Genomic DNA, 27,725 nt, shown 5'->3' with positions numbered 1-27,725 from the left:
ACCGGTGGAACCGCACCAGCACCGCCCGTGGCGGCTCATTCGGCTTGGGCCTCCTGGCCAGTATTCTGTGAGCCCCCTCCAGCTCCAGGGCCCCCTGGAAGGACCCATCTCCCATCAGCGAGTTCAGCAAGACGACCACATATGCCCCCAGGTCTAACCCCTCCAGCCCCTCCGTGAGGCCCAGGATCCGCAACTTTTTCCGCCTCGACCGGTTCTCCATCTCCTCGAACCGCTCCTGCCACTTCTTATGGAGCGCCTCATGCATCTCCACCTTTACCACGAGGGCTGAGACCTCATCCTCTCTTTCGGAGGCTTGTTGTCGAAGCTCCCGGATTGCCACCCCCTGGGCTGTCTGCGTCTCCAGCAGCTTGTCAGTAGTAGCGGTCAGCGATTCTAGCAGCTCCACTTTGAGCTCCTGAAAGCAGCGCTGGAGAGTCTCCTGCTGCTCCTGCGCCCACCGCCTCCATTCCTCGAGGCCTCCGCCGGCCGCCATCTTGTTTTTCTTCCCCCGCTCTTTCCAAGGCGCTGCCACCGCTTTTTTGCTGGCCCCACTCCTGGTCCAGACCATAGAACACTGGGGATCTGCCGCTGACACCTTCCCACGTCGGGAACTGTCGATCAAGTACCGCTGGGGGCCCTAAAAAGAGCCCAAAAGTCCATTCCTAGTGGGAGCTGCCGAACATGCGGCTTAGCTCCGCATAGCCGTAACCGGAAGTCCCCAACAAATGTTTTTATGTCACTAGCAGTATACTGTACTTGTGAACCTTATACTAATCAAATAAAACTCTTCCAGAAATCAGCCTTTTTCTGAAAATCTCCATTCATCTTTGCTCATACATGACCACAATGGCTAAAATATAAAGGTAAAGTCCCATAGTTCCAGAAAACCATAGGCTACTTTCCCCTTTGAGGGGGCGAGCTGACTTCATGGTGATTTAGCCTGACTATCATCACAGTTCAGGCAAGGGGAAAGGTTGAGAAGGCATGGCCTTCATGAATAACATCCAGACATAGGAACAGCTTCTTCCCCACAACTACTGGACTCCTCAATGACTCTCCCTCGGACTGATCTGTTCCCTGTAAGAACACTATTCACGAGGCCTTATGCTGCTCTTGCTCATGTATTTGCTTTGTTTGGCCCTTGGTCCGCACTGTAACCAATCACAGTTTGTCGATTATTCTTTTTGTCTGCTGTGTACATAGTGTGTACGTTCCATTGGCCACAGAAAAATACTTTTCACTGTACTTTGGTACATGTGCAATAAATCAATCAACCAGTCAAACCTCAGCTGGTACGGGAATTGAACCCATGCTGATGGCCTTGCTCCACATCATAAACCAGTTGGCCAGCCAACTGAGCTAAACTGGCTAAAATGTACAACAGGATAATTGGCATCAGATGGAGAAATATGTGGTATATTCTGAAAGGAACCTTTGATTAGATTTGGCATGAATTACTCATTACCTTTCCATTCACCTGAAGAAGGAGCCGTGCTCCGAAAGCTCGTGTTTGAAACAAACCTGTTGGACTTTAACCTGGTGTTGTAAGACTTCTTACTGTGCTCACCCCAGTCCAACGCCGGCATCTCCACATCATTACCTTTCAGACATTGGGCGGAATCTTGAGGCGTAGAGGTCTCACCTATGGGCTTGAGAGCCGGCGAGAGACCCTTGCTGCCTGCATGAGGGAAGGCTCACCAAACCAACAGCCAATTAGATAGTGATGATGCCAGTGGCAGGCTTTCCCCTGGAATCTAGACCCCAGGGCTGAAGTCTTGTCTACCAAGAATGTGAGCCAAATTGAGGTAGCAGCTGTTATGCTCGGCAGTGCCGCCTCTGGAAAGGCTGTGGCTGCTGCCAGAAGGACAAGCATCAAAGTCCCAGAATGTTGGAGTAACCCAAGCCACTCGTAAGTAATGTTGAGGGAGCAGACGTGTCATGAGATGAGAGTCACGGGAAGAGGGCTACAGCGGCATTGGCAACAAGAGTAGAGGTCTGTCTCCCAGAGAGCACTGCACTTGTGCCAATGTCCAGACCTTTTATCAAGTACTGAGTGCTCTTCCTGCCTCCAAGCTCACCACCAGCAAGAGCATAAGATCACAGTCACTGACTAATCTGTTGTATATTTTCAGCCGCCAATTGAAACTAATAGATCTCTCCTGGCTTTTCCCACAGAAAGGGAGCACAAAACAAATCTCCCGAAGACTGTATTAATGATGATGTAGGTTGAAGTATCGAGATGTACAAGTTATAGAGCTCCATCTACTAATAGAAATGCACAGCAGTGGGCAATACTGCATATCAAGGAATGCTGATGCATAAACAAAGAAATATCCAGCAAATTTAATATATTATAGCTCTCCCGTATTCAATTTATATTTTCACATTTACTGAATGTTAGTATAGATTCTGTTTACTCTGATATTGCCCAACTGAGTTATTCCCTCCATATATTTGGAGTTTCGAAGTGTTTTGTTTTAGGTGAGCTTTTAGCATATTTGGCTGTTTCGCTTTTCTCAGTGGCATTATATTTTTTCTGTAACTTACGGGGAACTTTAAATAATTGACCCTTATTGGAACATATTAAGATTGCTTGTATTGGAAGTATTCTGATATGTAAGAATCCCCATTATGTCTTTCTTTGATAATTTAAGTGTGACATTTGTGACATAAAGATTAAAGGCAACATTCCAATGAGTTTCCCTATAATTGAGGCATTTGTTGCTTTTACGAAATACACAGAAGATGCAAGTGTAGTGAAAAATATGCCTTTCAGTTTGTTTCATGTTCAGTTTATTTGAATTGCGTTCTTTTTACTGAATTACTTGTATGTTTATAGAATTCTTGCATCTACCCATTTTGAACCCACATCTGCACGGATGGCCTTCCCATGTTTTGATGAGCCATCTTTTAAAGCCAACTTTTCAATCAAGTTAAGAAGAGAAAAGCAGCATATTGCGCTGTCCAACATGCCCATGGTATGATATTTTCTTTGTTCCGTGACTTAACTGTCAAAACCTCAATATTTCTTATCTTTGGATTTCTTTAACCCCATCGGTAGTCAGAAATGGTTTATTGTGTGAATGTGGCATGGTTTAGTTACCAAATAATCACTGAATGCAGATTTTTAAAGATATGATTTAAATGGCACATTCTATCTAATACTTGCATAATATTAGGAGTTAACATTTTGCAGGGAGTGTCTTGTATAAAGGTGGCAGGAGATCAGAGGAAATCCTGTTGCACTGGCCACTGCCATATCTCGAAGTTTTAGATTTTAATTTATAATGGCATGAACTTGCACCTGCTCCTTTCAAGAAAAGTGATGACCAAGGAGCAAAACTAAAGGAAGGGGGGGATTCCTTCAGCGAGATGTTTGTACTACTTAATGTGGAAGCAGATCCACTATTATAATGGTGTGGCGGTGAAACAAGTGAGGTGTACTGACATCTTCAACAATACATGTGGGATTCACCATTAGGTGACCAGCCTGGAACTTAAAAATGTTGATTTTTAAATCATTGGGGATAATCACCAACTCACCGGGTCAGTGAGAAGCGTGAACAATACCTGCCCTTGCAGGTGGGCAGGCATTGGAATTTGAGATAGGCATTGGTAGACAAGTGTCAGATAACACTGGTGTCTGCCAGGCTGTTCCAAAACTTGGCAGAATCATTGCTGCAGAGTAATATCACATGCTATCCAGTGTAACAATTTCAGAGTCCAGGGGCGGGATTCACCCCTACCCGGCGGGGCGGGGGGTATGCCGGGGCGGAGTGGCATGAACCACTCTGGCGTCGGGCCGCCCCAAAGGTGCGCAGGGCTAGGCCCGCCCCGGAGTGGTTGGCGCCCCGCCGGCCGGCGGGAAAGGGGCTTGGCGCCACGCCAACCGGCGCCAAAGGGCCTCCGCCGGCCGGCGCAGGTCGGTGCATGCGCGGGAGTGCCAGTGCGTGCTGGCTTCATCTCCGTGCATGCGCAGAGGGATTCGCTTCTGCACCGAGAATGGCGGAGGACCACAGCTCCGGTGCGGAACAGTAGTGTGCCCCCACGGCACAGGCCCGCCCGCGGATTGGTGGGCCCCGATCGCGGGCCAGGCCACTGTGGGGGCACCTCCTGGGGCCAGATCCCCCCAAAAAACCACGGAGCCCGCCAGGTCCCGCCGGTAAGGGATCTACTCTAATTTACGCTGGTGGGACTGGTAACAGACAGGCGCGACTTTAGCCCATCGCGGGCCGGAGATTTCGGGCAGCCCCAGCGCCCATTGAGTCATCCTCCGAGGCGGGCGGCGCGACTCAAGCTGGGCTGCTTTTTTTGGCCGGGGGGGGGGGGGGATTGGGGGGGGAGAGGGGGGGATGGGGGGGGGGATTAGGAGGACGGCTGGGGCGGGATTCATGCCGACCCCCGGTGATTCTCCCACCCGACGGGGGGGGTCGGAGAATCTCACCCCAGGTATCTAACAGGTACATTTTGATCATAACATAGTGATAAATGTAAAATCTCCAGATCTCTCAGAAAAGAGTAGGAACTACTCCATTTCAAACATATCCTGGTGTCTTCCCTGAAAAAAATTGATTTTTTTTTTGTAGATTAAATCTTTTCTGGTAGGAGACATTTTCGAAGATCATTTCGATGTGAGTGTAAGGATGAGCACATATTTGGTGGCCTTCATTATCTGTGACTTTACATCTGTCAGTGCAGTAACATCAACAGGAATTAAGGTGAGCTTTGTATTAGAGTCAATACTCTTCCGCTTTAAAGAATCTGAATGTAACTTCCTCAATTTCTGGGTATTTGTTCAAGGACAGTAAACTTCACATCAGTCCTATCATTAAGCTACACATTAAACTGGTTTAAAAGTTAAAGAGAACAAGCTGCCCTTTTGGAATCTAAAATTAATGCCATTTTCAGATGTTTCTTTCCACTTTTTCCATTATGACCATTATTTATGGTTTGGCTGTTACCTTCATCTATGTGTTTTTCTTTTTGACTAAAAGGCCAACTCTAAATCAAAATGGGATAGTTTGGTAGTTAAAATAGCAGCTGAGTGTTTACCTGTGTATTGTCAAAGCAGTTGCTCTCACCATTATTTAACTGACAGGGACCATATCAATAATTAAATATCTAAATCCAATGACATCATTCAGATTCTGACATGATGTTAAAAGCAGCGAAGCCCATTGACGAGCAGACAGGAAATAGAATCTGCTCCAGAAGAGGCCGAGGAAAGTTTCATTAAATATTTTATTCAAGGTTTCTTTGTGGGCCAGAGAAGAGCAGGAAATCTCCTCTGGGCCCGGCAAAGAAATCTTGGATATCCTCTGTCCTGCTCCCTCTACCCAATGATGATTGCCTCCAAAAACCCTTCTTGTGGGTATGGATGGTGGCTATTCATTTGACTTACTGGGAGAATCAGCTTGAGAAACTCTCTCCTGTAAAATAATAAAGATGGTTGTAACAATAACAATGTGCGTACTTCTTTTTAAAAAAAATTTAGAGTACCCAATTATTTTTTCCAATTAAGGGGCAATTTAGCGTGGCCAATTCACCTAACCTGCACATCTTTGAGTCGTGGGGGCGAATCCCACGCAGACACGGGGAGAATGTGCAAACTCCACACGGACAGTGACCCAGGGCCGGGATTCGAACCCGGGTCCTCAGCGCCGTAGGCAGCAATGCGAACCACTGTGCCACCGTGCTGCCCTTAAAATGTGCGTACTTCTTGAAGTGACCTATAATACATCAACATCCACTTGTTTCTGTTGCCTCTTGTATGTCAATCCATAATGCACACAAGAGTCATCACAGAATCTTTTAGGTAAATATGGTGTTAAACGCAGGCAGAATTTAATCTAAGCAATGGGGATCTCACCCGGCAGCTGAAGAATGGATTGAAACTCTGTCTCACCTCCTTTGAGGAAAGCCCACCAGTGATCATGTCTGGCCTTCTCCAAGATCAAGCACCCTGAGTACCAGAATCGCAATGCTCCTCAGAGCTCTGGTCAGTCAGAGGCTGGAAGAGCCCAGTTACCATCAGCATTACCAAGTGGTGACAGCTGCCAGTAGTGCACCAACTAGAGGCCCGGGATCAATGAGGGACCCAGGCCACAGGTGAGTGAGGGCACGATGGGGGTTGCGGGGAAAGGATTGTTGGCTGGAAAGGGACCCGGGAGGTCAGAAAACTGGGCTGGGGTGACTCTCAGCAAAAACCCACCTCCCATTCCTGATATTGGGTCCCTCAATCAGGCATTAATTACCTGACAGTGAGGGAACCCTTCCTAAGGAGGCTGCAAACAAATACGACAGGATTGGGTTGATGGGAGAGAAAACTGGGAGTCTTGATGATTAGTTTGAGACAGGTTTAATTAACCAAATTTTCTTACTGTCTTTTTATATTTTCGTATTTTCTTCTCCTGGTACTAGCCTAATAATTAGAGGATTTATTGAGTTCATAACTTGCTATAGGTGGAATTTGAACTTGCAATCTGTTGTTCCCTGGTCCGTTAGCAGAACCATTGCATGGCTGTAGGCTATGAAAAATTAGTTACCAATACTTCTGATCCATTCTTCACACAGATATCTTGGGGCAGGTATAAGAAGCAAGCCATTTTCCTGCCTCTCTTATAAACCTACATGCAATGTTATTCCCCTACCCTGGGGAATCAGCGTCTGGCTGGAGTCAGGGCTGCAGCATCCTAAAGCAAGCCCAAGGTGGGAATGGAGGCAAGTGATCAAGGTCCGCAGATTAGAAGGCCCACCTCCCTTTACTATGACATCTATTCCTGACTGTTAGGCCCCCAGCCCTCCAACCCCCCTCCCCACCTATTCCCTATGTCCCTCAAATCTTCTATGCCTCCTGTATACGCCAATACAGCCTCTGCACCTTCTCATCCAGTACCTAGTCTGGACAAACCTCATGAGCCCAAAAATAACACTGGGAGGTTTTTGAAATGCTCATGAAACCTGCAATATAAACAATCATCCATTCAAGCTCCAATCGGGAGAGAAAAAGTCCTCTTAGATGCTCATAAACCTGTCAAACAAACTCCGCCTATAAAAATAACTTGCTTCTCTTAAATACTCATAAATCTCAAAATAAATGACAGCCATTCAAAAACCACTTCAAAGAAACATAATCAGATAAAATGGTCAAAATCTGCCAGTCAAGCAAAGCTCATAGTTACCTTGCCAACTGCCTAAATAACCTTGCTTTGATGAATCCATTAGCGAGTCTTTGAACTCAGCCAAGCATTTATACTGAAATTACAGTGCACACTACATCAACAAAATCTCCAGAGCTGAATTTAGTTTAGAGCCTTTGAAGTTGTCTGAACAGATGGCTTGCCAACTCGACAGTTTTTTGAAAGGCTCGACAGAAGGCTGGACTTTAAATGAATGCCAAAATCAAAACACGTGGGACGCGATTCTCCCAGCCCCGCGCCGGGCCGGAGAATCACCGCAACCAAGCCACGACGGTGGCGCGCGATTCTCCGAGGTGCGGAGAGTTGGCGTCATTTGCGCTGGCGCGGCACCGGTCGCGGGCCGCTGTCCGCGGCCGGCCGCCAATTCTTCGGTCCGGATGGACCGAGCGGCCGCGCGGAAACGGCAGTGCCCCGCCGACACGGTTCACCCCTGCTTGCAGCCGGTAGGAACTCTGTGCATAGGGTCAGGCGATGGCCTGTGGGGCGGGGAAAAGCGCTCCTTCACCGGAGGGGGAGGGGGGGGGGGGCCTCCGATGGAGTCTGGCCCGCGATCGAGGCCCACCGGTCATCGGGCACCGTCCCCCCCTCCCGGGGCCTACTTTGTTGCACGGCCGGCCCCTGAACCCCCATGCCATGTTGTGTCGGGGCCGGCCGCTGAAGAAGTCCCCTGCGCATGCACTGGTTGGTGCGGCGCCCATTTGGCGCCGGGAAGGGAGGCTGGAGCAGCGTGAACTGCTCCAGTGCCGTAGGTCGTCCCCGCGCCTTCGAGCCGTCGTGAAACGCGACGCGTTCACAACGCCGCAAACACTTAGTCTCCATTTCGGAGAATCGCGCCCAGGATTTGGATTAATCTGATTCTCAATACTGTTGATTGCATAAGAGTCCTTTACCCACTGGATGAAGTGCTCTACATTTGAGTAATTAAATGATGCTGGTTAATTTAATGGCCAATTACCTTTTAAAGAAAGAGTTTAATCAAAAGTATACTTGACTTGCACAGCATCTAACTATGAATTTTGAATTCGGCAACATCTTTTAAATTTTCATGCAAAAAGGTTCTCGACTGCACGACAGACTTCCACTCAGGTTCACAAATTGACTGACCTGACATGTTTCATGGAAGCTTCAGAAACCCACCCACCTCACTGGAGATCTTAAACTCAGGAAGTCAAAGTTGAAGCAGAAATTTAAAGGCTTTGCATCGGGTTGCAATCCACCAAGTTTCCTGCATTGGTCAGAAAGGCAGCCAGCAGGATTCAGCTGGGAAATTTCAATTCCGGTTCCTCCATTTCCATTTTCGGCTACCTGATACATGTTTGCCCAGTGTTGGTAGGAAAACTTCAGCCACATAGTAAATGACATAAAAAGCCTGGAAATTGGATTGTCCATGGAACTGGTTCAAAGTCCAAAACGGTGGACAGTAAGCTTTCTCTCAATCCACGGTGCAATGCACAGCCAACCATATTGGCAAAGGGTCATCATGCATGACTGTCTAGGGTAAGCACATCTGCTTTTCCACATGTGCAACTGAGATCTTAATGCTTTTTGGAGCTGGCCTTTGCAAAATTTGTTTCTGACCGCAACTTGCACCTTGCATTCTGCAGTCGATCTACTTGAGCACTTGGCAACTAAATCAGTATTCTGTAGAGGGACTAGTGAAGGCTGCCACCGGAACTATAACTTCCTGTGATCCTACCTTTGACAACTTTAGTCACGTGTACTGCTTGAGAATTCAAATGCAATCCATTTTCTAGGCCAGGAATCACAAATGGAAGAATTTGCTACTTTTTGTGTGTTGAGGATCATTTGACTTACAGCTCATACTACCATTTGAAAATCTAAACCCTGAAGCTTTGAAGGGGATGCTGTCCTTCAAATAAAATGAAACACATTCTGAAGACTTGCCCATTCTGTCATATAATTGCTTCTTAGTTATATGACTTCTATTTGTGAATTTTGTATTCCAACAGGTGTCTATATATGCTGCTCCAGATAAATGGAATCAAACACATTATGCACTGGAGGTTGCAGTGAAATTATTAGAGTTTTATGAACATTACTTCAACATCTATTACCCACTTCCAAAGCAGGGTAAGTTAAACACAAGTTTTCTATATAGATATGAAGAAAGGATACTGTACAATAAGGCCAAACATGTTAGAAAGGTATAGGAAAATTGGTGCCAAAAAGGTCCAGATGAGGGAAGAAGTTATGAGAGGGATCACAAGGCAGGATATTGGATAGGGGAGCAAAGGCTGAGAAACTATTGGAGTGGTGTCCGATCTCTTCAGCGATTGCACTTCAAATGTACTTTGGCTGTAAAGTGCTTTGGAATATCCTATGGTTCTGAAAGACACTATATAAATGCAAGTGGGTGGCACAGTAGCACAGTGGTTAGCAGTTTTGCTTCACAGCTCCAGGGTCCCAGGTTCCATTGCTAGCTTGGGTCAATGTCTGTGCGGAGTCTGCACGTTCTCCCTGTGTCTGCGTGGGTTTCCTTTGGGTGCTCCAATTTCCTCCCACAGTCCAAAGATGTACAGGTGGATTGGCCATGCTAAATTGCCCTTCGTATCCAAAAATGTTAGGTGGCGTTACTGGTTTATGGGAATAGGGTGGAAGTGTGGACTTAAGTAGGGTGCTCTTTCCAAGGGCCGGTGCAGATTAGATGGGCTGAATGGCCTTCTTCTGCACTGGAAAACCTATGAAGTTCTTTGAAGTGCCAGGGAAAATTTTGCTGTGTTAAAAATTTCAAAATAAGTGTAACTTGTTGAATACGGTTTCTCTTTAAGATCTTACATTGTGGTATTGTACTCGATACAAAATATAAATGAAGAAACACGTTAAGAGATAATACAATGAGAAATGTTGTATTTTTAGATTTAGTTGCGATTCCTGATTTTCAGTCGGGAGCCATGGAGAACTGGGGTTTAACAACGTACAGGGAGACATCTCTGCTGTATCATCCTCAAACTTCCTCAGCATCAGATAAACTGTGGATTACCATGGTGATAGGTCATGAACTGGCTCATCAGGTACTGTCAGCTTTATGTAATCTGCCTCATGTAATCTGTATTGATAACGGCCTGTACCCAATTTCATGAATTTCTTGCATACTATTTGGTTTCATAATTCCACCAAATTGTTTTGTATCTAGTACATAATAGTTAACAAAATTTGTTGTACATTATGCAACTACAGCTCCATTGTAATTTTTTATAGTCCGCTAATCAAGTTCAATAACAGGTTCACTCAAAAGACATTGATCCAGAGCATGGATTCTCATTACGTGCTTGTTCGGTTTTGTTTATTATTTTAGCTTGAAGGGGATACAAAATGTTCCAGGAAAATATCCAATAAAGTGTTCAACTGGTTTAAGATTTCAAAATGCAGATTCGTCACCATCTTAGTTACTGAACATGCTTTTTGTGTAGCCATAGTTCTGTTGAAGCATTGGCTTCCATTCCAGGACTTGAGCACAAAAAACCTCAGCTGACACTCCAAAGCAGTTCTAATGGAGAGGTGCCATCTTTCAGATGAGATGTTCATCTGAGGCCTTGTCTGCCTTCCCATGACACTATTTTGAAGAAGAGCTTGCGAGTTATCCCTAGTGTCCTCATCCAGAATTGCAACAGATTATCTGGTGATTATCAGATTGCTGATTGTGGAAGCTTGTTGTTTGCAAAATTGGATGCTTCATCTCCCACATGTCAAGAGTAACGAAACTTGAAAAGTACTTCGTTAGCTTTGGTATGTCCCATGCTCATGAAAGGTGCTGTATAAATTCACGTCTTTTTTTCTCAGGATTAGAATATTTTAAAATATTCTAAGTGTATTGATCATTCTCCTGTAAATTAACTTTATGCATCTTTTGTAATAAATGAGATAATTTCCAGTTTCCCCACAAGGGCTTGCCTTGTAGAATTGCTCTCCACTCATGCTGCTAGCATTTGATAGTTCCAACAATTGGATCCATGGCACAAGTGTTCTTAATTTAAAAAAATAAAAATTTTGAGTACCCAATTCTTTTTTTTTCCAATTAAGGGTCAATTTAGCGTGGCCAATCCATCTATCCTGCACATTTTTTTGGGTTGTGGGGGTGAGACCCACACAGACACAGGGAGAATGTGCAAACTCCACATGGACAGTGACCCGGGGCAGGGTTTGAACCCGGGTCCTTGGCACCGTGAGGCAGCAGTGCTAACAGCCGTGCCGCCCCCAAGTGATCTTCATACAGCTGAAGCTGCTTGTAACAGGAATTTATCACAGATTACAAATTGAATTTTAAGCCACTTTCTCTATATTGCTGGGTATTCACTGGATAAACTTGCTGAACAATATTTTACCAAATTCTTGAAATACTTTAGAGAATTGGAAATAGGATGATATTTCTACTCATGTGTATGGTGGGTGGGTCGGGGAGGAGGTGGTGTGGGGGAAGCATGGAGCAGTGGGGCTGGATAAAAGACCGGTGATAGGTGGAGATTGACAAAGATGGCGTGGACAAAAGGGAATGCAAATGGTAATGACGATGACGGGTGTTTGGGTAGGGGATTTTTCAAAGAGATCAGAGGTGTCGTCTCCCATCACTCCCGCAACAGCATAAATGTCATCCTATTTCCAGTTCTCTCCAGCTTTGGCATAGAGTCATCCAAACTAGAAACAATGGGCTGGATTCTCCATTCCTGAAACTTATGACTGGATTCTCCATTCCAGCAGCTAAGTGCCAGCTCGAACAGCAAATCCACGGGATATTCGGATCAGGAAGTTAGAGAGAGATTGGAGTCTTCTGGATTTGGTTTGGTTGGGGGACGCGAGGAGAAATCAGGGTTTTTGAGGCTTGGGTAGGGGATGTTGGAAGAGATCAGAGGCCTCCAGGATTGGGGTTGAGGATTTAGGAGAAATTGGGAGTGTTTGGATTGGGGGGATTGGGGAGAATTCAGGGTCTTGGTGTTTGGGTCAATAGAGTTGGAGAATGATCAGTTTTGTAGGAATTGTGTCAGAAATTTGGGGAAAGATCAGGGGGTGGGATTCTCTGATCCAGGGGCTAAGTGTTGACACCGTCGTAAACGCCGGAGTGTTTTACGACGGCGTCAACAGGCCCCCAAGAGCAGTGATCCTGCGCCATACAGGGGGCCAGCACGGCGCTGGAGAGCCTCACACTGCTCCAGCTGCTGATATGGGTGTCAAAACGGGCGCTGTGGGTCCGCGCATGCGCGCTACAGTGGGCGCGAGTTCGCGCATGCGCGCTACGGCCGGCGCAGGTTCACGCATGTGTGTGGGTTTCCTTCCACGCACTTGCCCTGACGCAACATCGCGGAGAGCTACAGGGGCCTGGCGCGGAGGAACCTAGGCCCCCACCAGGATAAGTCCACCTGCCGATCGTGGAGGCCCCTCCGGGGTCGGATTCCCCCCTCGCCCCCAAGGCCGCCCCCGCAACATGAACGCCGAGGTCCCGCCGGGCAGGACCATACGAGAACAGCGCCGGCGGGACTCGGCCTAACTCAGCGGGCACTCGGCCCTTCGCGCGGGGAGAATCTCCAGGGTGGGTGGTTCTTTCAATGACCCCATAACCAGCGCCGCGCCAACCGCGCCGATTCTCCGGTCACTGGAGGATCGTTGGAGCGGCATTGCCTGGAACGCCCCCCCCCCGACCCGGCGCGGGGTCAGAGAATCCCGCCCAGGGTCTTCTGTGGCTGAATTTCGGGGGAGGGGTTAGAGAGAGATTGGGATCTTCGGGTTGGGGGTCTTTGGGATGGTAGGTTTTGAAATGGATCAAGATTTGGATCACAGAGTGTAGTCAAAAGGGGCTGCTGAATACGGGAGCAGGGGGGAGGGGGAGGGGGGGAGGGAGGGGGAGGGGGAGGGGGGGGGAGGGGGAGGGGAGGGGGAGGGGGGGAGGGGAGGGGAGGGGGAGGGGAGGGGGAGGGGAGGGGGAGGGGAGGGGAGGGGGAGGGGAGGGGGAGGGGAGGGGGGGAGGGGAGGGGGGGAGGGGAGGGGGGGAGGGGGGGAGGGGGGGAGGGGGGAGGGGGAGGGGAGGGGGGGAGGGGGGGAGGGGAGGGGGAGGGGAGGGGAGGAGGGGGGAGGGGGAGGGGAGGAGGGGAGGGGGGGGAGGGGAGGGGGAGGGGAGGGGAGGGGGGGGAGGGGAGGGGGGAGGGGAGGGGGGGGAGGGGAGGGGGGGGGGGGAGGGGAGGGGAGGGGGGGGGGGGGAGGGGAGGGGGGGGGGGAGGGGAGGGGAGGGGGGGGAGGGGAGGGGGGGAGGGGGAGGGGGGGGGAGGGGGAGGGGAGGGGGAGGGGGGGAGGGGAGGGGGGGGGAGGGGGAGGGGAGGGGGAGGGGGAGGGGGGGAGGGGGGGGGGAGGGGAGGGGGAGGGGGAGGGGGGGGGGAGGGGGAGGGGAGGGGGGGAGGGGAGGGGGGGAGGGGAGGGGGGGGGAGGGGGAGGGGGAGGGGAGGGGAGGGGGGGAGGGGAGGGGGGGGGAGGGGGAGGGGAGGGGGGGAGGGGAGGGGGGGGAGGGGGAGGGGAGGGGAGGGGGGAGGGGAGGGGGAGGGGGAGGGGGGGAGGGGGAGGGGAGGGGAGGAGGGGGGGAGGGGAGGGGGGGGAGGGGAGGGGGGGGGGGAGGGGGAGGGGAGGGGGGAGGGGAGGGGGGGGGAGGGGGAGGGGAGGGGAGGGGGGGAGGGGAGGGGGAGGGGGAGGGGGGGAGGGGGAGGGGAGGGGAGGAGGGGGGGGGAGGGGAGGGGGGGGGAGGGGAGGGGGGGGGAGGGGAGGGGGGGGGAGGGGAGGGGGAGGGGAGGGGAGGGGGAGGGGAGGGGAGGGGGGGGAGGGGAGGGGGGGGGAGGGGAGGGGGAGGGGAGGGGGGGAGGAGGGGAGGGGGGAGGGGAGGGGGAGGGGAGGGGGGGAGGGGAGGGGGAGGGGGGGGGAGGGAGAGGGGGAGGGGGAGGGGGGGGGAGGGGGGGAGGGGAGGGGGGGGGAGAGTGGGGGAGAGGGGGGGAGGGGGAGAGGAGGGGGAGGGGGAGAGGAGGGGGAGGGGGAGAGGAGGGGAGGGGAGGGGGGGAAGGGGTGGGAAGAACAAAAAAGGGGAGCCAGAAGGGGGAACTGATAAAATAACAAAACAGGGAGGCGGGGGGGGGGGGGGGGGGGGGAAAGAGAGAGAGAGAGAGAGAGAGCACAGGGGAAGATAACAGCACGACGAGAGAACGCAAAGAAAAGTGGGAGGGGGAAACGAGCAATGGCGGATGCTAAGGCGACTGCATTAGGGATGCCCCCTCAACCCCAGTTCGATGACCGGTAAAATGGAGAGAATAGAAGAGAGGGCAAGAAAGACCTCTCCCATCCGATTATATTTCCCAGAGCCTATGTGTCTTGCTTTGCATCTATAACTTGTACAAAATCCAATAAAAAAATTTATAACAGGAAACTACTTTCAAATTGGAATCTGTGTCTTATCACACCATGGTCCATTTGTGGAGAAGTGGGTATGTAGTTCTTTTAAGGACCCTTGTGTTTCACTTTTGAAATTGAAAGCATGACCTTGAAAATATTAATCAATATCCATCTGCTCAGTGGAGATTTACAAACATCACTGCAATAAATATGGAATTAGAAATGACAATTAAAAAAAAAAGTGCTTATTGGATCCCTAATGAATATCTTGTTTTTCTGTAGTGGTTTGGTAACTTGGTAACAATGGAGTGGTGGAATGACATCTGGCTGAATGAAGGATTTGCTAGGTACATGGAGTTTGTCTCTGTTGATTCCACTTATCCAGAGCTGCAAGTTGTGAGTAAACCTTTCTCACTATTGGTCACTTTATTGCAGGATACGTGACTCTGTTTAATTCGTATTTTGTAGGATATGTGACTATGTTTAATTCTTTATTTTAATGGTTTGGATCTTTCCAGGATGATTATTTTTTGAACACATGTTTTGGAGCAATGGGAAGAGATTCAATGAATTCATCGCGTCCCATATCTACCTCTGCAGAAAATCCGACTCAGATAAAGGAAATGTTTGATACCCTCTCTTATGACAAGGTACTTAGGGTAGTGACTGGAGTGTGTTGTCTAATGTTGACTTATTTCCAGACTTAAATCATTAACTATTGCTGCTAGTCAAGCCAGTATCCCAAGAGATATTGTTGGATAGATTAAGGCTAAATCGCACATAATGTGTAAGCAACATTGTATCAAGAAATTTAATATGTAGTCACATTCATTAAGAACACAAGTATCAGATTAATTATACCATCCCATCATCCTAACATGAAGACATTGGTAGATTGGAAGAGAACAATCTTTTATGTTTTAAGGTTTAAAAGATGCCTAAATTAGATTACCTTTATCCCACATACCCAACACCGAGGTACATTGAAGGCTAACCAAGATAAATCAATCATAGAAATACCAGAGTACAACACTGGGCTGACTAGTAAACTTCTACTTGCACAAAGGTGAAGTTCAAGTTGAATAAATTAAAACTACATGATTTAATGATTACAATAAATTTTTAAAATATTTACCATCGGTCAGTAACATCTAAAGTCAAATTACAATTGTGCTTTATTTGTCTGAATATTGCAGCAATCAACGAGTTTCCTGTAGACTGAGGAATCTTCAGTGTTTGAGATTGAAATACAATTTGCAGTCTGAATTTAGGTATCACTGATTGCTAGGTTCCAGTATTAAGAGCATTTTAATGAGAACATAAGCAGTTCGGTAATTTTGACATGCTGAATTCTCCCTCCGTGTACCCGAACAGGCGCTGTACTGTGGCGACTAAGGGCTTTTCACAGTAACTTCATTGCGGTGTTAATAAGCCTATTTGTGACAATAAAGATTATTATTAGATAAATGAGTTCTCTTTTTGGAATAGGTTGGTCTGCTTTCGCCTTCTCTGGTTTGCTTTCCTCTGGTATCCTGGGGCTGCATCTCTGGGGATGTCACAGACTGTTGCTTTTTCTTTTCAGTTGCTTTTTCTTCTTAGATTAACAAACTTTCAATTAATAACAGACCATTTGCTACAAAGCAGAGACTGTGTGTGTACTGTTCATAACAACTGTCTTCCTATTAGAACATATCAGCAATACATAAATACAGCTATCAACTTAATTCTATGAAATCAATTTTTTTGAAATGCATTACACCTTCTCTGTGCTCCGAGATTGTTACGCTCATCGTTACAATACACTTCATTTGTCTCTTGGATGAAATATATAACTTTTCTTTCAATTTTAAACTGTCTGGTAACCAAAGTTCCGTGATACTTCCAGCACCATCCCAACCTCTGAGTTCTGGCGTTGGGAGACAATTTGTAAATAGAATCATAAAATCCTTACAGTGCAAAAGAACATAAGAACTAGGAGCAGGAGTAGGCCATCTGGCCCCTCGAGCCTGCTCCGCCATTCAATTAGATCATGGCTGATCTTTTGTGGACTCAGCTCCACTTTCCGGCGCGAACACCATAACCCTTAATCCCTTTATTCTTCAAAAAACTATCTATCTTTACCTTAAAAACATGTAATAAAGGAGCCTCAATTGCTTCACTGGGTAAGGAATTTCATAGATTCACAACCCTTTGGGTGAAGAAGTTCCTCCTAAACTCAGTCCTAAATCTACTTCCCCTTATTTTGAGGCTATGTCCCCTAGTTCTGCTGTCACCCGCCAGTGGAAACAACCTGCCCGCATCTATCCTATCTATTCCCTTCATAATTTTAAATGTTTCTATAAGATCCCCCCTCATCCTTCTAAATTCCAACGAGTACAGTCCCAGTCTACTTAACCTCTCCTCCTAATCCAACCCCTTCAGCTCTGGGATTAACCTAGTGAATCTCCTCTGCACACCCTCCAGCGCCAGTACGTCCTTTCTCAAGTAAGGAGACCAAAACTGAACACAATACTCCAGGTGTGGCCGCACTAACACCTTATACAATTGCAACATAACCTCCCTAGTCTTAAACTCCATCCCTCTAGCAATGAAGGACAAAATTCCATTTGCCTTCTTAATCACCTGTTGCACTTGTAAACCAACCTTCTGTGACTCAAGCACTAGCACACCCAAGTCGCTCTGAACAGCGGCATGCTTTAATATTTTATCGTTTAAATAATAATCCCGTTTGCTGTTATTCCTACCAAAATGGATAACCTCACATTTGTCAACATTGTATTCCATCTGCCAGACCCTAGCCCATTCACTTAACCTATCCAAATCCCTCTGCAGACTTCCAGTATCCTCTGCACTTTTCGCTTTACCACTCATCTTAGTGTCATCTGCAAACTTGGACACATTGCCCTTGGTCCCCAACTCCAAATCATCTATGTAAGTTGTGAACAATTGTGGACCCAACACGGATCCCTGAGGGACACCACTAGCTACTGATTGCCAACCTGAGAAACACCCATTAATCCCCACTCTTTGCTTTCTATTAATTAACCAATCCTCTATCCATGCTACTACTTTACCCTTAATGCCATGCATCTTTATCTTATGCAGCAACCTTTTGTGTGGCACCTTGTCAAAGGCTTTCTGGAAATCCAGATATACCACATCCATCGGCTCCCGGTTATCTACTGCACTGGTAATGTCCTCAAAAAATTCCACTAAATTAGTTAGGCATGACCTGCCCTTTACGAACCCATGCTGCGTCTGCCCAATGGGACAATTTCTATCCAGATGCCTCGCAATTTCTTCCTTGATGATAGATTCCAGCATCTTCCCTACTACCGAAGTTAAGCTCACTGGCCTATAATTTCCTGCTTTCTGCCTACCTCCTTTTTTAAACAGTGGCATCACGTTTGCTAATTTCAAATCCACCGGGACCACCCCAGAGTCTAGTGAATTTCGGTAAATTATCACTAGTGCATCTGCAATTTCCCTAGCCATCTCTTTTAGCACTCTGGGATGCATTCCATCAGGGCCAGGAGACTTGTCTACCTTTAGCCCCATTAGCTTGCCCATCACTCCCTCCTTAGTGATAACAATCCTCTCAAGGTCCTCACCTGTCATAGCCTCATTTCTATCAGTCGCTGGCATGTTATTTGTGTCTTCCACTGTGAAGACCGACCCAAAAAACCTGTTCAGTTCCTCAGCCATTTCCTCATTTCCCATTATTAAAACTCCCTTCTCATCCTCTAAAGGACCAATATTTACCTTAGCCACTCTTTTTTGTCTTATATATTTGTAAAAACTTTTACTGTCTGTTTTTATATTCTGAGCAAGTTTACTCTCATACTCTATCTTACTCTTCTTTATAGCTTTTTTAGTAGCTATAGGAAGACATTCAGTCCATTGAATTTGCACCGACCCTCGGAAAGAGTACCCTACCTAGGCCCAATCCCCCACCCGATCCCCGTAACCCTATCTAAACTTTGGACACTAAGGGGTAATTTAGCATAGTCAATCCACCAACCTGCATATCTTTGGACTGTTGAGGAAACTGGGGCACTTGGAGGAAACACATGAAGACACGGAAGAAAGTGCAAACTCCACAGAGACGGTCAGCTGGGGTTGGAATCAAAACTGGGTCCCTGGCGCTGTGAGGCAGAAGTGCTAACCACTATGCCACTATGCAACCCAGTAATGCAGCCTCTCCTATCCATGACAAAGCCAGTGAGGAAGAGGGGGCCAAGTTGGGTCGCCAAGCTGGGTCAGGGGCTGGTCTAGCACAGGGCTAAATAGCTGGCTTTTAAAGCAGAACAAAGGCAGGCCAGCAGTGCGGGTTCAATTCCCGTACCAGCCTCCCTGAACAGGTGCCGGAACGTGGAGACTAGGGGCTTTTCACAGTAACTTCATTTGAAGCACACTTGTGACAATAAGCGATTTTCTTTTCATTTTTTTTTCAAATGTTGGACTGTCCATGTCCTCAGCCACTTAGTTGGTAATGGGATGATTGGCAGTTGGTATGCCAAGTGAAAGCAGGCATAAAGGTAACACAAGTGAGACCCACTCAAAAGGTCAAGAGTGTAAACCATGCCTGGATCCTTGAAGAGACTGAGATTTTATCATAAAAGAAATTTCCCCAAACATGGGGAAGCCACACTATCAGTGGTGACAGCATACCTTTTTCAGCCTTTAGGCAAGGTGAGTTTTCTATATGCACCCCAATTGAATGTGATGGACCTCCTCTGAAGCCCAGATGACTGGACGTCAACAGTGAGGCTCCAGATGGCACCCAAGTGGCACCCACTCACATCTATGGACTTCTTTCAAATGTTTATGAAGATTTATTTTCACTGTACTTTACAGCTTTCTTTAGCTGTCTAATACTTCAGTGAAGTTGAAGATACAACAAAAGTTCAGCAGACTGGTTGATGGGATGGTGAGATCTTCCTATGAGTAGCAATTGAGGAATCTGGGCCTATGTGGTGTAGAGTTCAGAAGAATGAGAGGTGGTCTCATTGAAATCTACAAAATTCTTAGAGGATGCGACAGGGTAGAAGCAGGAAGGACATTTCCCATTGCTTGGGGAGGAATGTCCAGAACCAGGGGCACAAAATCTTAGAATAAGAGGTAGGCTATTTAGGACTGGGATGAGACACTCTCTTCACTCAGAGGGTGATGAATCTTTGGAATTCTCGACCCTTGAGGGATTTGGAGGCTCAGTCATTGAGTATGTTCAAAACAGAGATCGATAGATGGCGAGATATTAAAGATGACAAAGGGATATGGGGATACTGTGGAAAAATGGCTTTGTGGTTAAAGATCAGCCAATAATAAGTTGAATGCATGACGGGCAAAATGGCCTACTCCTTCTATTTTTTTATGTTCCCCAACCTTAAGTCAACATTGTCTAAGTGCCATGCCAAGTGGCATTGGTGACCATGGTATTCCAAACATTCCAGTCGTAACAACAATGGATAACCTCATTGTTGGAGTTCTGGTTAAGTCAGTATTTGACGTTGCCTAGATGCTTCCCTCACTAGCGGTGTCTTGCTCTTCTTCATGTAATAATAATAATAATAACTGCTTATTGTCACAAGTAGGCATAAATGAAGTTACTGTGAAAAGCCTCTAGCTTCGAGAGGGCTTCATATATCCTCCTAGAGGTGATCAGGCACTCCAAACATTCTGTATGGTTAACATGGTTAACAATAATTCCATTTTGTCTTCTTTTGATATTATTTAAGAGTTCTTTTATAATAATAATCTTTATTAGTGTCATTAGTAGGCTTACAATAACACTGCAATGAAGTTACTGTGAAAGTCCCCTAGTCGCCACACTACGGCGTACACAGAGGGAGAATTCAGAATGTCCAATTCACCGAACAAGCATGCCTTTCGAGACTTGCAGGAAGAAACCCACACAGACACGAGGCGAACGTGCAGACTCTGCACAGACAGTGACCCAAGCCGGGAATCGAACCCGGATCCTTTGCGCTGTGAAGCGACATTGCTAAGCACTGTACAACCATGCTGCCTTGTATGTGTGTGCAAACTTTAGCAAATTTTGAGGTGGGAGTAGGAAATAGACTATTTTTAGAGGTGTAACAGAAAGCTAGCCTTGGCTTTTGATCTTCAAAGTTGGTTTGAATAAACTTTATTTTCTATTATACACACTCCTTTAAATGCATACCTTATATGTAACTCACATTTTACAACTTATTAAATGTAGGGAGCTTGCATTCTGCACATGTTGAGAAATTTTCTGACGGAGGAGGTTTTCCAAAGAGGCTTAGTTCATTACCTTCGAAAATACAGCTACAAAAATGCTAAGAATGAAGACCTGTGGAGCAGTATGGCCAACGTAAGAGTATCTGCTGTTGTTTTAAAGTTGAATTGTGCATTTCAATACAAATTCTTTGCTTGTTTAAAGTGAGATAATTCTAGTCATATTAATTATTTGACCATTTTCGAACTACAATGGCAAAAATAAAAAGTGTGCCATTATATCATTTAATTCACAAACTCGTGTAGCAAGATATTGATTAGTCCAGCTTTTGTAAAGAACCCATCACTATATAATTATCATGTGTTTTAATCACTGTTCTGCAAAGTTTGAATTGTTTTTAATATACTGTTTAATTTGGGGGCTTTACTCCAGATGTTTTTTACAGGCTCAACAGAGCAGTGTTGTAAAAGATTTCCCCACCCCGATTCATACTAGAAAGTATCTTTTAGATGCCCAGTATTCAGGTTATTGCAATGAGTGTGGAAGGTGAACACAAATGCCCCATTATCGTGCCTCAGGTATTGCTTATAGCATTCACCATTGTGTGATCGTCTTTGATTTTAAAAGGGAGTAAGATAAACCCACCCCTAAAGCATAGGTTAAGCTATAAACTGTTAAACAGATTTATTGAACAAACAACTACTGCAAATCTGTAATTTCGCTGCCAGTGATTACAGGCTTCACTGTCCACCTTCATTTTGCTGTATTAAACGTCAGCATGAACCAAACCCTGACTGATTTGGATCTCTTTGCTTTAGTATATCTATATTTCAATATTCTGGTTTTTCCAGTATTTTCATCTTCCCACTCATCACCTTCTTTGAAAGATCATGAATTAAATACCCTATAAACTGTAGTTGAGGCATTTTATGGGTGGCCTGCAGAGTCCTCGGGGGGGGGGGGGGGGAGAGAATCTGGCCCCGGGTGTGCCCCCACGGTAGCCTGGCCCACGATCGGGACCCACCAATCCGCGGGCAGGCTTGTGCCGTGTGGGCACTCTTTCCCTCCGCGCCGGCTGCTGTCAACCTCCGTTAGTTAGTGGGGTATTAATTCTGGAATCAAAGTAAGTCTTATTGTATACATGGTATAACTAATAAGTCCATAAAACTAATAACTAATACATGGTATAACTAATAAGCCAAAATATAGTGATGAGGATTGCTCTTTTAATGTACTACTCATTTGGAACAAGGGAGGTTGAGATACTTTCAAAATGTACTCGACATACAGAAAATGTTACTGTTTATCACTTTGATTCGAATAGAATTGCGAGACAAGCATATATTGAAACAAACCCTATAAGCTATTTATATTTGAATTGAAAGGCTTAAGCTATTTATGAAAACATGATGCGCGGGATTCTCCTCTACCCGGCGGGGTGGGCCATACCGGCGCCCAGGAGTGGGAATCCTCCGCACCTTCATGGGCGAGGCCGGCGGGGTTGGCACCACGCCAGCCGGCATCGAAGGGCTTGGCACCGTGACAACCAACTCTGAAGGGCCTCCGCCGGCCGGCGCAAGTTTGCGCATTTGTGGGAGCTCCAGCGTCTGCTGCCATCATCCCAGCGCATGCGCAGAGTGGTTATTCTCCACGCCGGCCATGGCGGAGGTTGACAGCAGCCGGCGCGGAGGGAAAGAGTGCCCCCCCCAGCACAGGCCTGCGTGGGACCCGATCGTGGGCCAGGCCACCGTGGGGGCACACCCGAGCCCCCCCCCCGAGGACTCTGCAGGCCACCCGTAGGGCCAGGTCCCGCCAGTACGGACCTGGTTTGATTTAAACCGGCAGGACCGGCTGAAAACGGGCGGCCGCTTGGCCCATCGTGTGGTGGAGAATCACCGGGGGGGGGGGGCTGCCAACGGCCGCCGGCGCGGCGCGATTCCCGGCCCCAGCAAATCCCCGCCGCCAGAGAATTCGGCAGCCGATGGCGGGGCGGGATTCACGCCACCCCCCGGCGATTCTCAGAGCCAATGGGGGGGGGGGTGGTCGGAGAATCCTGCCTGATATCTGCTTTGAGTCTATTGAGTATCACAACTTAGCATTTCCTCTGAGCAAATTTGATTTTTATGTCTATGCAGTGTGACAGTAACTCGCAGCTAATATATGTTATATTTTTGCCACAAAAGTATACATGAATTACTGGCCATTGTCATTTTTTGGAATAGTCTTCGATGATGCAAGGTTTAGCTTAGATTGATGAATATAATGGAAATTGTCAATAATTTATTTGCTAAAGTAATTATCATGCTGTCACATGTTAACTATATTGACTAATGTGTAAACTACCCTTAGGTCACCATTGTGAAATCAAGGTATCGGTGGCAACCAGAATTTGACGATGTTATACAATCCTCCACACAGATATTTTAGCAGACAAATGTCAATGAGCCAAAGTATAGGGGCGGGATTCTTCATTGCCCGACGCCGATATCATAATCGGCAATCGGGCAGAGACTCTCTGTTCACAACCGAATCGGCTCCGTCCCCTCCAAAACGGCATCATCGAGGAGTACCCGCACACCGCTGGGACAGCCTCAGGACTGTGGTGAATGTAATATGATAATTCACACTGTCTTTGTAAGCGCAGTAGCGTTATCCGACCACTAGGGGGAGTAGCTCTGGGAATACTCAGGAGATTGTACAGGGCTCCACCCGTGGCTCCGCCCACGACTCCTCCCCCTAGTGCTGCTGTATAAATACCCTTGTCCAGAGTTAGCCTGCAGTTCACTGAGAGTTCATCAACGGGTAACAGACTGGCTCTGTAGTAAGTCGATTAAAGCCTATATTCATATCGGAAACACGTGTCTGGTGAATTGATGGTTCCATCAATTTAATCGACTTAAGAACAGCAAGATCGATTATGGAATCTTCCCTCAAGCCTGGACGCCTGGAACTCGACCCGCAGGATGCAGAGGCTAAAGAAATCTTCTCCCACTGGCTGCGGTGCTTCAAGGCCTATCTGGCAGAAGCGAGCACAGCCAAAACAACAGAGGAACAGAAGTTGAGTCTACTGCACGCGAGGGTGAGCCACAGAATCTCTACACAACTAAACTCGGCTGGTTCATATACTGCGGCGCTAGCAGTACTCGATAAGATATATGTTAGGCCCATTAACGAAGTTTACGCACGCCATGTGTTCACGACTCGCCGCCAGCGGCCTACAGAATCACTCGCCGAATTTCTATGGGAACTCAATAATTTGTTCAATGACTGTAATTATCAAGCAGTTACCGCGGCTGAACACAGAGAACTTGCAGTACGCGATGTTTTTGTAGGGGGCCTCGGGTCTAATTATGTGCGCCAACGATTGCTGGAAAAGGGGGCCCAAGACTTAGAAACGACTGTGGAAGCTGCTACCACGATGGAGGTCTCTTTCTGCAGCCTTAACCTGTTCCCCGCGGACCCCGCAATCCAACCATGGGCCCCCGACCAGCGACTCCCCCAGGCCTGTGCTACGCGGCCGTCCAGCCACCATGCTGCCCCAGCCAGCCACTATGCTGCTCCAGCCTGCCATTTCTGCGGCCAGAACCAGCACCCGCGGCAGCACTGCCCGGCCCGCAACGCGACCTGCAGCATCTGCGGGCGGAAAGGCCATTACGCAAGAGTGTGCCTCGCTACAAGGGCCCCAGCTTCCAACTCCCCAGTGGCATGAAGTAATCGCTCCCCTCACCCGCGGGGCCCGAAACGCTGCGGCCTGTGCCCTGACTCCGCCCCCTCCAGCCACGTGCGATCCATGGGGGCCGCCATCTTTGCAAACCTCCACCTTGTGGCCGGCCACGTGCGACTCATGGGGGCTGCCATCTTGGACGCCATCTTCCTCGCCACCCGCCACGTGCGATCCACGGGCCCGACCTGCATCTCCGCGCTCGGACACCTCATCGGAAGAATACGACAATGAACTCAGAGGGCAGTCATCACGGGGCCACTCCGGCACAGCTGATCGAGCCGCCAACTACCTGCAACTCAGCGCAGTCACCCTGGACCAATCACGCCCAAAGCATCTGCGAAATTCGATGGCAGAGGTTCAAATCAACAGGTACAAAACGCCATGCCTCTTCGACTCTGGGAGCACTGGGAGCTTCATACATACAGACCTAGTAAGACGCTGTTCGCTCCCCGTTTTCCCCGTGTAGCAAACTATCTCGCTTGCTTCAGGCTCCCATTCGGTCCAGATCCAGGGGCGCACCGCCACGACACTCATAATCCGAGGTGCTAGCTACTCAAAATTCAAAATCTACGTTTTGCCCGAACTCTGCGCGCCACTCTTATTAGGCCTAGACTTCCAATGTAACCTCAAGAGCCTCACCCTCAGCTTCGGCAGGCCCCTGCCCCCACTCACTATCTGCAGCCTCGCTACGCTGTGAATCCCCTCTTTCCGCCCCCCCCCCCTCCTCTCTTCGCCAATCTCACAAAGGACTGTAAACCTGTAGCCACTCGTAACAGGTGGTATAGCCTGCAGGATAGGGTATTTATCAGAGCAGAGGTCCGAAGGCTACTCAGTGAGGGGGCTATAGAGGCCAGCAATAGTCCCTGGAGAGCTCGGGTGGTGGTCGTTAAGACCAGGGAAAAATTCCGCATGGTTGTCGACTATAGTCAGACCATAAATAGATTTACGCTCCTCGACGCGTTTCCCCTCCCCAGGATTGCAGACATGGTAAACCAGATCGCCCAGTACCGGTTCTTTTCCACGGTGGATCTGAAGTCTGCATACCACCAGCTCCCAATCCGCCCGGAGGACCGCCACTACACGGCATTAGAGGCCGATGGCTGCCTCTTCCATTTCCTCCGGGTCCCTTTCGGCGTCACTAATGGGGTCTCGGTGTTCCAATAAGCAATGGAACGAATGGTGGACCAGTACGGGCTGCGGGCCACATTTCCATACTTGGACAATGTCACCATCTGCGGCTATGACCAGCAGAACCACGACGCCAACCTCCACCGTTTTCTCCAGATGGCACAGAAACTGAATCTCACGTATAACAAGGAGAAATGCATTTTCTGCACAACCAGACTAGCCATCCTCGACTATGTCGTGGAAAACCTAGTCCTAGGCCCAGACCCGGACCGCATGCACCCCCTCTTAGAACTCCCTCTCCCCCATTGCCCCAAGGCCCTCAAACGGTGCTTGGGTTTCTTTTCCTACTACGCCCAGTGGGTCCCTCATTATGCGGACAAAGCCCGCCCACTTTTTAGGGCCACACGATTTCCCCTGTCAGCCGAGGCACGCCAGGCCTTCAACGGCATCAAGGAGGATATCGCCAAAGCGGTCATGCGGGCGGTGGATGAATCCACTCCATTTCAGGTAGAGAGCGACGCCTCAGAGGTAGCTCTTGCAGCCACTTTAAATCAGGCAGGGAGACTAGTCGCATTTTTCTCCCGTACCCTCTCCGCTTCAGAACTCCGATACTCCTCAGTCGAGAAAGAAGCACAAGCCATTGTGGAGGCTATCCATTACTGGAGGCACTACCTCGCAGGTAGGAGGTTCACCCTCATCACCGACCAAAGATCGGGTGCCTTCATGTTCGACAACTCGCAAAGGGGCAAAATTAAAAACGACAAAATTCTGAGGTGGAGGATCGAACTCTCCACCTACAATTACGACATTAAGTATCGACCCAGGAAGCTCAACGAGGCTCCGGATGCCCCATCCCGCGGGACATACGCCAGCGCGCAGATTGACTGATTGAAAGTCATCCACAATTACCTCTGCCACCCGGGGGTCACCCGGCTCGCCCTCTACATCAGGGCCCGAAACCTGCCTTTCTCCAACGAGGAGGTAAAAGCGGTTACCAGGGACTGCCCGATCTGTGCGGAGTGCAAACCGCACTTCTATAGACCAGATAGGGCCCACCTGGTCAAGGCTTCTAGGCCCTTTGAACACCTCGCGATTGATTTCAAAGGGCCACTCCCCTCAACTAACAAGAACGTTTACTTTTTAAACGTCGAAGACGAGTTCTCCCATTTCCCATTCGCTATCCCGTGCCCCAACGTGACCTCCCACACAGTCATTAGGGCCCTGCATAGCATCTTCACCCTGTTTGGTTTCCCCAGCTACGTACACAGCGACCGGGGTTCGTCCTTCATGAGCGACGAGCTGCGTCAGTACCTGCTCGACAAGGGCATTGCCTCAAGCAGGACTACCAGCTACAACCCCAGGGGGAACGGGCAGGTGGAGAGGGAGAATGCGAAGGTCTGGAAGACCGTCCTACTGACACTCCGATCTAGAAAGCTCCACGTCTCCCAGTGGCAGGAAGTCCTCCCAGACGCGCTCCACGCTATTAGGTCCCTTTTGTGCACAGCGACCAATCAGACCCCCCACGAGAGGCTCTTCATTTTTTCCAGGGGCACTACCACGGGGGTCTCACTTCCGGCATGGCTGAGGACACCGGACTCCGTACTTCTGAGGAAACACGGCAGGGGACACAAAACCGACCCCCTTGTTGAGAAGGTGCGCCTGCTCCACTCCAACCCCCAGTACGCATTCATCGAGTTCCCTGACGGCCGTCAGGACACGGTATCCCTCCGGGATCTGGCACCCGCCGGATCCAGCGCCCCCTCTACCCCCACGGAAGGACCTCTCACCCTACACCCTATGCTGCTGCTCCCGAGCCCGCTCCATCAGTTCCGCGCACCCGCGCCGGCCAGCCCCCAGCGCCCCAGTTGAACCAGGAGAGTATGAAGCTCGGATACAACCCTCCCTGGAGTCCGCCATCGTACCCCAGCACACAACACCCATCCAGCCACCACAAGAGGCTGCAACCCTGGTGCTCCGCAGATCACAACGGACAATTCGACCACTGGACAGACTGATGTTGTAGACCACCACCCCCACGGGACTTGATTTTTTTTGCAGGGGGTGAATGTGGTGAATG

General features: G+C 48.6%; 1 protein-coding gene across 3 annotated transcripts in view; it reads left to right on the top strand.

Annotated features, from left to right (window-relative positions):
* Window positions 1-27,725, top strand: part of erap2 (endoplasmic reticulum aminopeptidase 2) — a 155,875-nt gene that overhangs the window by 101,546 nt on the left and 26,604 nt on the right. For all 3 annotated transcript variants that reach the window (XM_038805220.1, XM_038805219.1, XM_038805218.1), the window contains exons 3-9: window positions 2,840-2,978; window positions 4,587-4,718; window positions 9,170-9,290; window positions 10,077-10,231; window positions 14,859-14,972; window positions 15,095-15,226; window positions 20,800-20,931. In XM_038805220.1, the coding sequence (XP_038661148.1) occupies window positions 2,840-2,978; window positions 4,587-4,718; window positions 9,170-9,290; window positions 10,077-10,231; window positions 14,859-14,972; window positions 15,095-15,226; window positions 20,800-20,931 (925 nt within the window). The remainder of the gene's footprint in view (window positions 1-2,839; window positions 2,979-4,586; window positions 4,719-9,169; window positions 9,291-10,076; window positions 10,232-14,858; window positions 14,973-15,094; window positions 15,227-20,799; window positions 20,932-27,725) is intronic.

The sequence above is a fragment of the Scyliorhinus canicula genome, chromosome 8, assembly GCF_902713615.1.
Source record: "Scyliorhinus canicula chromosome 8, sScyCan1.1, whole genome shotgun sequence".
Taxonomy (NCBI): Eukaryota; Metazoa; Chordata; class Chondrichthyes; order Carcharhiniformes; family Scyliorhinidae; genus Scyliorhinus; species Scyliorhinus canicula.
The sequence above is the reverse complement of the archived record's forward strand: the minus strand, read 5'-3'. Positions and strand labels throughout refer to the sequence as shown.